Source organism: Gymnogyps californianus, chromosome 4, assembly GCF_018139145.2.
Source record: "Gymnogyps californianus isolate 813 chromosome 4, ASM1813914v2, whole genome shotgun sequence".
In the NCBI taxonomy this organism is placed as follows: domain Eukaryota; kingdom Metazoa; phylum Chordata; class Aves; order Accipitriformes; family Cathartidae; genus Gymnogyps; species Gymnogyps californianus.
The window spans coordinates 50,596,449-50,609,902 of NC_059474.1; the positions used below are offsets into that span (position 1 = coordinate 50,596,449).

Consider the following 13,454-nt stretch of genomic DNA (forward strand, 5'->3'; position numbering starts at 1 on the left):
AATTATTCAGCTGAAATCTGAGGTGCCTCCACTTTACTGAGCCCTGCAGCTGCATCATTAATAAGATTTCTTTCTAAAGCACCTCCCTCCTGGGTCAGGTAAAACACACTGAGTTATCAACAGTATTTTAGAGCCTGACTGTGGGCTTTGTGGGACAAGAGGTGCAAGTGTAATCAGCCACTTTGTAACAGGACATGAACTTAAATCAGCTCAACAGAATCATCAAGCCACTGCAGCAAGTGGATGTGGGGAGTGCTGTGGGCCACTGCAAAGCTCCTGGGCTCTGGCACCAGCACCGAGTGAGGCTGGCATCCCCTCAGGAGCATGCTTGCCCTCCATACCACCAGACACACAGCCCAGATGGTAAAAACCCCAGGTTCCCACTTCAGCAGCAATTAAAGAAGCCATGTTTCCAAGGGCTCGGTGGCTGGCCAGGGAACAAGCAATGGGTTGACTGAATGCTTTCAAAGATCCTCCCCATGTTCCTCCTCGACCTTAAGCAGAAATCCTGTAAGGATGAGGAAATTTTGCTCAGAACTGCATTCCCCACACTGTTTTGCCCACTGCTTCTGCAGGAATGATAGGAATCTACCCGAGGGCACACCAAGCCATATACAAATGGTGATGGCAGCACTTGAAGGGATCCTGGACATGCTTTGGGCAGGGGAAAGAGAAGGGTTGGGGTGGACAGCACTGCTGCTTGCCTCATCTCTCTGGAGGGGAGCAGTGCTGCTGTACATGTGGGGCAGGAAGGTGGAGGCTTGGGGAAAGTGGGGGCTGCAATGGGATAGGGACCCCCGCCCAAAGGTGGGGGTCTGAAGAGGAGGTGCATCCCCAGAACCGCTTGGCATCACACCCTGTGAAACCCAGGGCCAGGCCCCACTTCCCCACAGAGGCAGTCTCACACTGTGAATCCTAATCCCTTTACTTGCTCCTTCCCAGGCACAGCTTTCATAGAATCATAGAAAGGTTTGGGTTGGAAGGGACCTTTAAAGATCATCCAGTCCAACCCCCCTGCCATGGGCAGGGACCACTAGATCAGGTTGCTCAAAGCCCCATCCAGCCTGGCCTTGAACACTTCTGATGATGGGGCATCCATAACTTCTCTGGGCAACCTGTTCCAGTGTCTCACCACCCTCATTGTAAAAAAATTCTTCCTTATGTCCAATCTAAACCTACCCTCTTTCGGTTTAAAACCGTTGTCCCTTGTCCTGTCACCACAGGCCCTGGTGAAAAGTCTCTCTCCATCTTTCTTATAACACCCCTTTATATATTAAAAGGCCTCAATAAGGTCTCCCTGGAGCCTTCACTTCTCCAGGCTGAACAACGCTCATTCTCTCAGCCTTTCTCCATGGGAGAAGTGTTACAGCCCTTGGATCATTTTCGTGGACCTTGTCTGGACTTGCTGCAACAGGTCCATGTCCTTCTTATGTTGGGGGCCCCAGAGCTGGATGCAGTACTCCAGGTGGGGTCTCACCAGAGCGGAGTAGAGGGGGAGAATCACCTCCCTCGACCTGCTGGTCACGCTTCTTTTGATGCAGCCAGGATACGGTTGGCTTTCTGGGCTGCGAGCGCACACTGCTGGCTCATGTCCAGTTTTTTATCCACCAGTTCCCCCAAGTCCTTCTCCGCAGGGCTTTCAGGAAAGGCTGACCCAGAGTGTAGCGTTTCTTACTCAATCCTACAACCAACAACGAATTTTTAAGGCCACCATGAATCCCAAATCTTAAAAAATATGACTTGTATATTTTAAAATCTTTCAGGAAGTAGAACAAGTGTTTGCCTACTGATACATTTCATAGAAGTGATGCTGTCTGTAGTCTTGGTTTATGGAAAATACAGAGAGGGGTAAAGGAACGTGATTTGTTTGCCACTGATGCCACAAAAACAGTGAAGGCTGGTGAAATATAGACTGCGGGAAGCCAGTGGTGAGCTGAACAAGTGCATACTGATGCTCTGGCCTCTTAAATGTCTTGTAAAGCTTGGGCCTGACAAAGGGGATGTTGTAATTAGCTTGCAAAGTCCTTTTGGGAGTTTTGAATTGAAAGGAGGCTGCGAAGCAGCAGCTATGTAGATTCAGGTGTCAGGGAAGTCTTGCCGAGTTCTCTCAGTCCCTGGTCAAGGCCCATGGCTTCAAAGTCATGGCACGAACAAGAACTGAGCTGGGTGCATTTAAGTGGATCTTCATTTACTGCTCCACCAGTCATGGGGATTGATTTCACTGGCAGAAAGGCACTTAGTAGCACTAGACCAGATCCCAATTTCTTCTGAATTCCTGTTTTCTGATTTTCTGTGCCCCCAGCATTAGACCCGGTCAGCGCTTTTTCAGCACGTCACACAGTGCTACGCAAACGCTTCCCAAAGCCCTTTCCCTACCAAACAACTAAAGCAGATCTCTTTGCCAGGACGAGGCTGGCTGGCATCAGCCATATTCACTCCCTTTAACAGGAATTCTTCATTGCTCTCCCCATTCTCTGATGTGTGGCTGCTGCCCCACCAGCGCTGGGAGCCCCAGTACCTGCTGTACTGAGAATTCTCCAGGAATTGTTGCTGTTGATATTTTTCCTGTCAATGGGATCTCCCTTGTGCTCACAGATTAAAGTTAAGGTAAGTGAAGTGGAGATCTTTTGGCGACAGTTATTGGGGCTTTCTGACTTAAACAGTTTATCTGTAATTGGTGGTCATATCCTCCCTAGATACCAGTAAGCCAGAAGCACTTTGGTCTCACCTTCCTGCTGCTGTCCAAATCCAAACCAAAATCCTTATCTAAATGCTTCTGCTTATTCTCATGCAGTTCAGATCTGGCCATGCCACAGAGGGCCTTATGGGGCTGTTTCGGTCCCCGACATCCTGGGATTGCTGTTTCTTACCCTCAGCACTGACAGCCACCGTCTGCCTTGCTGCCCTTAGCGTCCCGTTCCACCCCCTCGCACTTTGTTATTTCCGATGCAGACGGAGCGTTCCCCACTTGCCTCTCTCTGCCATTTGCTGTACGTGGCTTTTTAGTGACTGCCTTGCTCTGGAGAACAGGCTCTAAGCCACAGCTGCTTTCCTCCCTGAATGAGCGAAGCGATGCCCTTTCTGCTCAGCCCATAAACTTCTAAGGAACTGCCAGACTTCATTTAGGTTCCTCCATCGGCTTGCTCTCCCGCCGGTCTCGCTCCATCGTTTTCTAGCTTTGGGAAAGGAGCTGTACCGAAACGAAGCCACACTGCTGGCTGGATTGCTTGCCGGGGGGCCGGAGATGGTGAGCGCTTGGCCAAGCGCTGGCTCTCCGGACCAGGTAACTCATCCGCCTCTGGCGTCACCGCCACGCCCAAGCCGGCTTGTGCCGCCCTTCCGGGCGTGGAGGCGGAGGAGGGCTGCCTCCCCTGCCACAGCGGCTTCCCAGCGGCAGCAGCGGGCTCCGGAGGGCAACGCTGCCTCTCGCCCTCCCCTCCGGGGCCGGGGTCACACCCGCAGCCCTGCCGGCCCACCCCAGGCCTCGCCTCCCGCCCTCTCTCCCGGCACCGGCAGCCGCGGCGGGGATTCGGTTCCCGGGCAGGGCCGGCACCGCCCAGGGCTCGCCCCGCCCCGCCCGCCCCGCCCCGCCCCGCCCGCGCCGGAGGGGGCCGCCGCGTGCGGCCCCCAGGGGGCAGGCGCGAGCCGCTGCCCCGCCGTGGGGCGGGTCCCGGTGAGGCCTCGCCCCCGCCCGCCCCGCCCCGCCCCGTCCCGCCCCGCCGCCACAACGTGGGCGTCACGTCCGGGCGCCGAGGGTTGGGATTGGCCGGGTGCGGGCGGAAGTGTGGGCGGGGGTTGCCGCCGTTGCCGCAGTGACGGGGGCCGAGAGGGGGGTGGCGGGGGAGGGCGAAGATGGCGGCGCCGCGTCGCTCCCAGCACCACCACCACCATCACCCGCCGCCGCCGCCCGGGCCGGCCTCGCCGCCGGCCGCCGCCTCGCCGCCGCGCAGCCCCAGCCTGGCACCGGCCGACCTCGCCCCCGCCGCGCAGCGCCACAGCCTGGCCGGCCCCGAAGGCGAGGCTCCCCCCGACGCGGAGCGGCCTCCGGCCCCGGAGTGCTCTGAGGGTGCGGGCGCCGCCGCCCCGGGCCCGCCGCCGGGCTCGGGCAGCAGCTCCAGCAGTTCCTCCTCGTCCTCCTCCTCGTCTGCATCGTCCTCGGTCGCGTCGAGCCCGGCGGCGGAGAGTCCCGAGGCGGCGGGCCCGGGCGCGGCGAGCGGGGCCTTCCGCGAGCTGCTGGAGGCCTGCCGCAATGGGGACGTGACGCGCGTGAAGCGCCTGGTGGACACGGGCAACGTGAACGCCAAGGACATGGCGGGCCGCAAGTCCACGCCGCTCCACTTCGCCGCCGGTGGGTACGGGGACCGGGGAGGGGCCGGGGCCGGCCCGGCCTCCCGTTCCCGGCGAGGGCAGTGACAGCGAGTGCGTCGGGACAGGGAGGGTACAGCTCCCGGGCTGGCTCCCCCGGCGTAACTTCCCTAGCTTCGGGGAGTGGACCTCCAGCATCTCGGTGGGTCGGGAGAACTCGAGCCTAAGCTGAGAGGAAGAGTGTGAGCACACTTCCCCGGCAGCGTTTCGCTGCAGATTGTGGGGACACAGCTGTTAAATCTCTTTTTTTTTTTTCCCCTCATAAAATGGAGAAAGATCCTTCCTTTGGGCGAAACAAGTGGGAGAGGAGATCCTGGAGGCATAAGGGAGACTGTATGTATGATCTAAAAGTATGGACGTTTTTCTCTGTATTTGACACATAGGCTGCTGCAAACTTGTGCACGTGTGCTTAGGACGTGAGAAACTGGAATTCAGGACAGAGCTGGCTTGAAGTTAAGGGTTTCACATGTATTGTAGTAGCCCTTGAAAGTCAGGGACCCCTGCGGTGCATGTAGACTTGATAGGAATCAAAGTTATTGCCTTGTACTTTGTAACTTTTTTTTCTTTTATTTGAGCATAGCTGCTGATTGATTTCTGCATCTCTTGTGGTCTTGAATGGGTTGGGGAAAGAGGTGAAGCGGAACAATTGAACTTGATAGAAATTACAGATGTGTCCAGCAGAGAATATGCCTCTTAACGCAGAAAAGAGATGTCATTGTGATCAGGAATAATGTCACAAAAGCAGTTAATAGTGAGGTCCGACAGTTTACATTAACTGGAAGTAAACATTATCTTCTAGCAAGTATAGCTATTACAGGTTAGTGTAGTCTATAAAGAGAATATTTTATACAGGGCGTGGTCTTCACTGGGGGCACAGGGCACGTGAAGTTAATGGTAACAGTAAAATGAGGAAGATGTTTTACATCATCAGCCCTAACTCAGGAGTTGCACAATTGCTAGGTCTGTGGTCAGGCTGAGGGCTTTCTGACACGTCCCACAGTGTTACGGGACTGGACCTTATGTAGTAAGGGGCACAGATCTTGTTCGAGCTTTAAGTGGTGGAGTAGTACACATAAGATAATTAACAAGGCTGTATTGAGTGGTTGGTGTTTGAATGCTGGAGTATGGCTCTAAAGCACTGCATTGAAGTCGATAATAAAAATGAAGATTTTGTGGTACAGTGTTGCCTGGAACTCTGAATAGTGGTGTTCAATTTATCAGTCAAATAATACTCTCTGAGATTGTATGGGTTTGTTTTCATTTTCAAAGTACAAGTGGCATTTCACGATGCCCCTAAGGGAACTTTTGGTCCGGAGCCCTTTCCTTTTCATTATTCTCTGAGCTCTACCAGTAAAGCATGACCTTATGCAAGTGGAGTTTAAAACACAGTTAACTTCTGGGGTGCAGAGGTGGACTTAATTTTAGTGAACCCTGGAACATAATGCTGGTACAACTGCATGTGTGCACATGAAGTTCTTCATGTTTTGGAAGGCTCATCTTGAGTCTGCTCTGCTTGTTTTGGATTCAGACTTAAAATTAGACCTTGCTGCTTCCCATTAAACTCTGAGATCTCAAGTTGTAGCTTCAGTGCTAGTACAAACTGTAGTGCTGAAGCTGCAGTGGTAACTTCTACTTTGATTAGAGAAGAAATGGATAAAACTTACTTAAGGAGAGAAGGCTTTGAAAGTTGATAGTGTCAATAAGATGTTACTGTAATAGCAATGGAAGGTGCTTGCTTGTAGCATGAGGAAAACAGCAGATGAAGTTCTTGTACCTAACAAATTCCTATATCTATTTTTCTAGAATTAAGACTTTCTTTAGCTACCACACATATTTTATCTCAAATCACTGCAGTATGTCTGGTCCAAATGGATTTGACACGTAATAGCATTAGGCTGACTTCTTATTACAGAGATCTTGGGGTCCTGCATTTTGGAAAGGCCTGTAAGCATGTTGTTTGAAGGCAAATGATCTTAGGCAGTATATATCTGCCAGTGATGCAGTGTGTTGATTTGATCTCCTTCTCCTTTGTGGGCAAAAGGAGAAATAAAACTTGTTTGCTTATGAGCATAGGAGTCTGCTGTGTATATGAAGCTGTGTTATGGATAATAGCTCATGTTTTATGAGCCATACCTAAGTGTGAATTGTATGGCCTTCACTAGGGGAATGGGAGTTGGAGAGTGCAATATGCAATGTTTTAAACTGCTTCTTTCAAACCTCTTGAAGCTAAACTCTTAAATGACAAGAAAGAGAGGTCCACTTCTGATCTTGTGATTTGTGATAGAGGCATTCTTCTTCTAATTTCTTCTTCATTTCTTAATTTTGGGGGTAGCTGAATTCTCTGCCCCCCCCAGCGTATTTGACTTCTCCCCAGCTCAGTCTGGTTTTCTCAGATGTCCTTTTTGGCAGCAATGCCAGGCAGTTAAGTTACTTTTACAGCAATAGGGAAGGACAACTTCCCTAGTTCTGGTTTCTTGTAAAAAGCACTAAGTTCGAGTTTCCTTAAGCTTTGTGAGGTTTCTAGTTTCAAAATCACCTTTATCTCCTTTCTCATGGCAGAAGGAAGATAAAAGGGGTGACTTCTGAGAGCGTTCAGAATCCTTAGGACATACGTAAGCTGAGGATAAGGTGAGAACTGAAATCTCTGTGATCAATTATTTAAAAAGCTGGGGTTAGATTTAAATCTGTTTCTAGAAGTTGGAGTCATCTGTCCTTTATCCACTTCCAGATAAAATGTGCACGGCCACATCAAGTTGAAGCAACAGTGTTATCCATATTTTCTTTATCTGGGATATCTGAATTGTCAATTGATCTGAATGAAAGGGAATTGGTTCTTCAACTCTGTGTTGAAACGTCAGCTAGTGTGCTGAATAAATCTGACCTGCTTTGGTTAGCTATTAATAAGGCAGAAATTAATATTGAGGCCATATCAGGGTGATAGAGACCTCTTGCAAGCAGGAAGAAGTTGAACAAAAGATCGTTTTCCTTTCATCCTCCAACTGGACTGTTATTCTGGCAGAACCTCTCTTGAAATTCTGAGTGTCTTTCAGGATGTGTGGTGTCAGCTTTTCCTTTGCAAGTGACTTGAGGGATTCTTCTGTAGAGGTACACGTGCTTGGAAAGAGGAAAACTCAGTAGTGTCTCAACTGCTGTGTGGATTGCAGGATGTTTGGGTCTCTGGTACCAGTGCAGGCTTTGGATATTGCCCAGCAGCACCCAAGAATCAGAGTAAGAAGCAGATTCTGAAGACTTGAAAGTGATTGAGTCTTGAAAATACAAAAAAAGAAATTAAGTGGAGGTATTAATGTATTCATAGCTTTTGCATTCAGTTTTTTCAATGAAAACTAGCTTGCTTGTAACCAAAAAAATTAAAAAAAGCAACTGTGCTAGGCACGAACAAAGGTATGTTTGGCTCAAGGTTTTATCCGTACTGGTGGCCAAAAGCAGATGTCTAGGGAAGAGTTATACACTTGCCCTCTTCATATATAATACTTCTCTGAGTACTCTTCCTGCAGTTTGTAGCTCAGCAACTATTTGAGCAAGTCCCAGTTTCCACATGTTAGTAGAAGCTCATCCTGTGGTAAGGAGTTCACTAAATAATTGGACTGTTAACTTGTATTAAAAGTAACTTGCTTCCTCTTGTATTTTCCACCCTCTTCACTGGAATATCCTGTGTTCTGCTTAATGGTTCTCTTCTTCAAACTGCATTGAATGAGATAAACCATTCCACTCCCTTGCCTTTCCACTGCACTCCTTCTTTGATCTAAAAATGTGTTACCTCTTTCCTTGAGAAAGACCTTAACTGTCATTGTTGATTTCACCAGATTAGGAACATCTTTACTGTATTATATGCTCCTCACTAGCTGAAAAATTTTGTTATGCCTGTGCTGTCTGTTCTTGTAAACTGGCTTGATAACCCTGCGTTTGATGATGATGTTGTCACATAATTGACAAAATACCTTTTTAGCCAGCATAACCAAATGAATTGTTCTGCGTGTATGTGAGGTAGATTTTTTTCCCTTTGGGGAGTGGTATTGACTTTTTTTTTAATGGTTGGATGATTTCAGTCTATGTGATAATGTGTCACATTTTAGGTATACTTTGCATGGGGTAGAGTGGGACTTTACTCTCAGCCTACATATTTTCTGTGAATCATTATGTGGTTTGTGGGGTGGTGGTGGGGGGTGCCTGTATTGGTCCGTTGTGTTTGAAGCAGGTTGGCAGCGATGCTTTCATGGCTCTCTTTTTATGTGTTATCTTCCATTTATAGCACTCACATACCAAGGCTGGCTTTCCAGGACTTTTCTACCTTTAATATGCCTAGATGGAAGGACTCCTGTGACCTTTTGTCTGAAATCCCAACTTTTTCCCAGAGTCAGCAAGAATTTGTAGGAGCTGGCTTGGTAATGGACTTGCTTCTTCCATTCTGAAACAAGGTTTAGCCTTACAAAAGGATATATATGTATTTGCTGCTGACACCTTGATTCATATGTTTTTAGGCCTAGTCCTTGCTGGTAAATCATTAGTAATAGCACCTCTTTCAGAAATGACTAGGTGGATGGACCTGATAAAAATAAGCTGAGTCCTAGCCAATTTCTTCATGTAGCCACAGTCATAAGCTTGTCGAGTTCCACACCCACTTAATGAGAAGTTTAACTTTCTAGTTTTTGATCATGAAGTTAGCCCCTCAAGTTCTTAGACAACACATTCTTTTAGCTTTACAGTTATTCTCTTTCTAGTGTTTAACCCAAGGATATAGAGAGTACTAATAGTAATTGCTGAACCATGGCTTAATGCCCCCTTCTGTACTGAGGAAGAGGTAGAGGTTTCCAGGGTGGCTTTTGGAAGGCATGGAGTTGGGATCACAGGGTGAAGTGCTCTTGGTGGTATCAGCCCAAACTCAGGCTTGGAGAAACCTGATTTAAGGTGACTTGTTAGAGCATCAGTGATATTCCTTGTTTTCTTTCTGCTTGGGTCTAGAGTAATGGCAAAAAGCTGTTTGGGGAAAGGAGTTTTCTGTAAGCATGATTTTGACATCACTAGTAATAACTGTTGGAAGTCAAATCTTTTTATGAAGGATAACGTATATAGCTATTCTTTGGAAAATTTCTGGAGTATGCAACTTTAATACTGAAGGCAAATGGATCTCACTTGGGTTGGAAAATAGTCAGTGGTCAGAGCTTAAGAAGAGAGCTGATCAAACTGATTTGTCAACTAGCAAGCTGCTAATCATAAAAATGCAAGCTGCTTCAACATGTGTAAGTGAGATAAGTAACTGAGCAGGCAGAACTAATATAACTAGCTACTGAGTGTTCCTTGAGGGAGAGCCAGGAAATGGCAAGAAGTAGCTGGTAACTTATTACACGCTTCCACTCTATGCAGAGACACCTGAATCGACCACTCCACCTGTGGTACAATGTACAACACGTTAGCTTAAATTGCCCTGGAGAGCCTTGCTTTAGATACCATTCTTAAACTACTCTAACTCATTTTGTTGCAGTTGTCTGATGTTGCATTTTGTTGCAAGTTGTCTCTTGCCATAGAAGAACTGTCTGACCTTACTCGAGCAGTTGTTTGTAAAGCTAAGTCAGTGATTAATTCTGCATTGTGCAACTTAAAGCAGGGGTAATAATTTTCAGCTGGATTCATATGGATAGAATGAAGAGTGCAGATTGTGTAGTCAATTAGGAAACATTCTGGCAGCCTTACAGGCTCAGAGCCTGCAAAATGCAGACTTTTTCCATGTAAAAAGATGAATTGATAAATTACTGGCCTTGACTTTGGATTTCTTTCTTTTCTGTTTTTGTAGCGTTTGTAGTACATAAACTCTTAGTGTCACAAGCGTATTACTACTTAGGAAGTTTCAGCTTGCTTTCTTTGACTGGTAACTTGTTCTCGAGTGGTCTTACAATACATTGCACAAAGTATTGCATCTCCTTCCCATTAAAAATCCTTTGAAGGAATTTACAAGAGGATATAAATGCAAAATCTCAGGCCTGTGGTAATACTGAAACAGGTGCCCTTTTTCCCAGGTTGAAGGCTCTTCAGTTTATTTAGCTAAATCAGTCAGTTTAATTGTATTCTGCCTAGTGAAGTGGGAGAAGTGCCGGTGGCTTTTGGAAGACCTGTCTTGGGGAAAAATCTGGTCACAGAATATGGAGTACTAAAGCAAAGAGACATACAGTGACTTAGCTTGAACTTCTTCCACCCTTTGCTTACAGTTTAAAACCATTTTCAAAAGGTCGTGTGTCTCTAAGATGTGTGCTTCTCCAGTTCAGGGGCTTATATTCTCATATGAGCTATGTTTAGTGCTCTAACAAGTGGGATTATATTTAATAATTTGCCTAAGATCACAGTAATACCTGCAGGTGTGATTAACCTGTGATTTTACACTTTTGTAAAATTTAACTCCTTTTGGAGTCAGTGTGTTCTTAAGAGCAAGCAGATGAAAGGAGGAGGAGAAATGCCTAGTGAGAGTTAGAAGTCTTCCATGTGATAAGTTAAACTCTGCACATAACAGCAGCTTTGCAGAGGTTGGAATTGGCATTTGGAGGAGTTCGTGCTATGTTGTGATCAAGTGACATTAATTGAGCAGCAGGTGAAACAGTACAGCTGTACTTAAACTGATCAAACTGACTACTTGATGTATTATACTTACTGGGGAAAGCACTCTTCTGATTCTAGTGAGAAGTCCATATATTTATTTGGTTGTTTTTTTACCAGACTTTCTGAAAATGAGTCTTGAAATTGGGCAATGAATTATGTGGCTTCTGAGAGTATTAATCATTAAGTGTCTGTAAACTGTTACCATGTGAAAGCTTGTGACTAACTGAATGCAGGTTTAACATGGAAGGCCTAACCAGAGCACATAACAGAGGGTATCAGCTGATGCTCCTATTGCTTTCCTTGCATTGATTCTCTTGTCAGTCATTCAACCTGCTCATCCTGTTGCCTCTTGTTACTTCGGTTCAGTGCCACAGGAGGAGATGGGACAGGGCAAGCTTGCGGGCTGGGAGCAGGATGTGAAGGGGAAGTAGGACAGGTTGTCTTGGCAGTAGTAGTAAGCATTTGATTGTGTCTCTGTGCCGTCTTGTCTGATGGCCTTTAAAAGTTTTATTTAGCCCAATTTTCAAGCTGCCAGTTTACTACCTAAAGCCTTCTTTTCTCGCTTTCAGCCTAAATTGACAGGTATAAATTGGAAAAAGGCAAGAATACATCATTGGCAAAGAACTAGTTAAGTGGCATTTTCTCTGAATTGTCTGCCTGTCTCTTAATTTATGTAAAGCTGTCGTAGCTATGTCCACCTCCTGACTTTTGCCAAGCCTTAGTCTTCAGTTGTTTCTGTGAGATGACTGGAGAAATGAAGAGCCTGTCAGTCACTCTGAATTTTTGCCTTTTGTTTGCTTTGACTGATGAGTGTTTCACCCTTAAATTTCAGATGTTCTCTTGCTACTCCTTTGTTATAATGGGATTACTGCTTCCTTTCTCTCCTGGACAATATGTTTTCTGAGGTACTGTGACTTGCCTGAAACTTCTAAATTGTGTAAAGAAGCTAAAATGAGCGCAAAGCTTGTGCATTTTACTGGTGTGAAATAGCCCAAGCTAATAAGGGACCCTGCCCATGAGTGTGCTTTGGAACCTGGCAGGTGAATCTCATCAAAACAAGCTTGCATGCTGGGCCTTTAAATGTGACTCTCCTCCATAGTTGCCCTGGTTTTGGGTGTTTTCTGTAGGAACCTTCTGTTTGATTGTCTTTTGGGATCTTTGATTACAGGTCCTTTCTTGGGAGCTCTTCCTTACACTTTGTAAATTAAAGTTGCACTGGAAGTACACAAGAGTAGGATTTTTAAAGTCATCTTAAATGACATCACATCAGTTTCTTCAGTTTAAACCAAATTATATGTGCTTCATCTGTCACAAATGGCTTGGCATGTGTCTTGTTTTGCACAAAAGGTGACCCCAACACTGCAGGAGTTTGAGTAATTACAACTGCTTTGTCAGATTGGGTCATGTGATCGTTTTAAAGACTTTCTGGCACTTTGTCAATTCAAGTTTTTACAGGCTTGCCTGTGGTGGCGGGGGAAGCTTTTCCCATAATTGGTTACTTTTTCTCTAAAAGATGGGTGGCCTGGTGGGATAAAATCACAGTAACCTTTACTGTGCTTTTTGAGCACTGAACAGATGTTCTAGTTTTAGCTGGGATAGAGTTAATTTTCTTCTTAGTAGCTGGTACAGTGTTGTGTTTTCGATTTAGTGTGAAAATAATGTGGTAACACTGATGTTTTAGCTGTTGCTAAGTAGTGCTTATCTTAAGGATTTTTTCAGTTTCCCATGCTGTGCCAGCAAGCAGGTGTACAAGAAGCTGGGAGGGAGCATAGCCAGGACAGCTGACCCGAACTAGCTAAAGGGGTATTCCATACCATAGAACATCATGCTCAGTATATAAACGGGTGGAAGTTGGCCGGGAGGGGCGGATCGTGGCTCTGGCGTTGGTCAGTGGGTGGTGAGCAATTGCATTGTGCATCACTGTTTGTTTTTTCTTTTTTTCCCTCTTCTTTTTTTTGTTACATCCCTTTTCATTACTATTATTATTCTTTTTCATTATTATTATTGTTAGTATTATATTTTACTTTAGTTATTAAACTGTTCTTACCTCAACCCACGAGTTTTACCTTTTCTCCCGATTCTCCTCCCCATCCCACTGGGAGTGGGGAGGGGGGGGGCAGTGAGGGAGCAGCTGCGTGGTGCTTAGCTGCTGATTGGGGTTAAACCACGACAACAGAATAGCTAATTCACCAAAACCTGTAAAGTGTTTATTGCTGGCATTTCCAAAGATACCTTTATCAATGACCCCATGCCCATACTTGAAGAAGTATGTGTGTAGTCCTGAAAATCACAACACTGATTTGGAAAGGAGTCTGGGTTTTCAGGCACTGTCAGGTTGTTTCTCCTCAAGAGACAAGAAGTACATGTAAAGCAAATGCTCATGCAGTTTCAGCACTGTTTTTAGTAGTTCAGTCTATAAAAACTAAAGGCTAATAAAATCTGTTGATTTACTTTTTAGTTGAAAGCATCCTTTTCTAATTCTT

The 13,454-nt window shown here is 46.3% G+C and overlaps 1 protein-coding gene across 2 annotated transcripts in view; it reads left to right on the forward strand.

The window, feature by feature from the left end:
- Positions 1 to 3,852: 3,852 nt before the first annotated feature.
- Positions 3,853 to 13,454, forward strand: part of TNKS (tankyrase) — a 148,914-nt gene continuing 139,312 nt past the window's right edge. For both annotated transcript variants that reach the window (XR_007766476.1, XM_050896730.1), the window contains exon 1: positions 3,853 to 4,348. Coding sequence is in view for 1 of the 2 variants with exons in the window: in XM_050896730.1 (XP_050752687.1) it covers positions 3,853 to 4,348 (496 nt within the window). In the remaining variant the exon portion in view is untranslated. The remainder of the gene's footprint in view (positions 4,349 to 13,454) is intronic.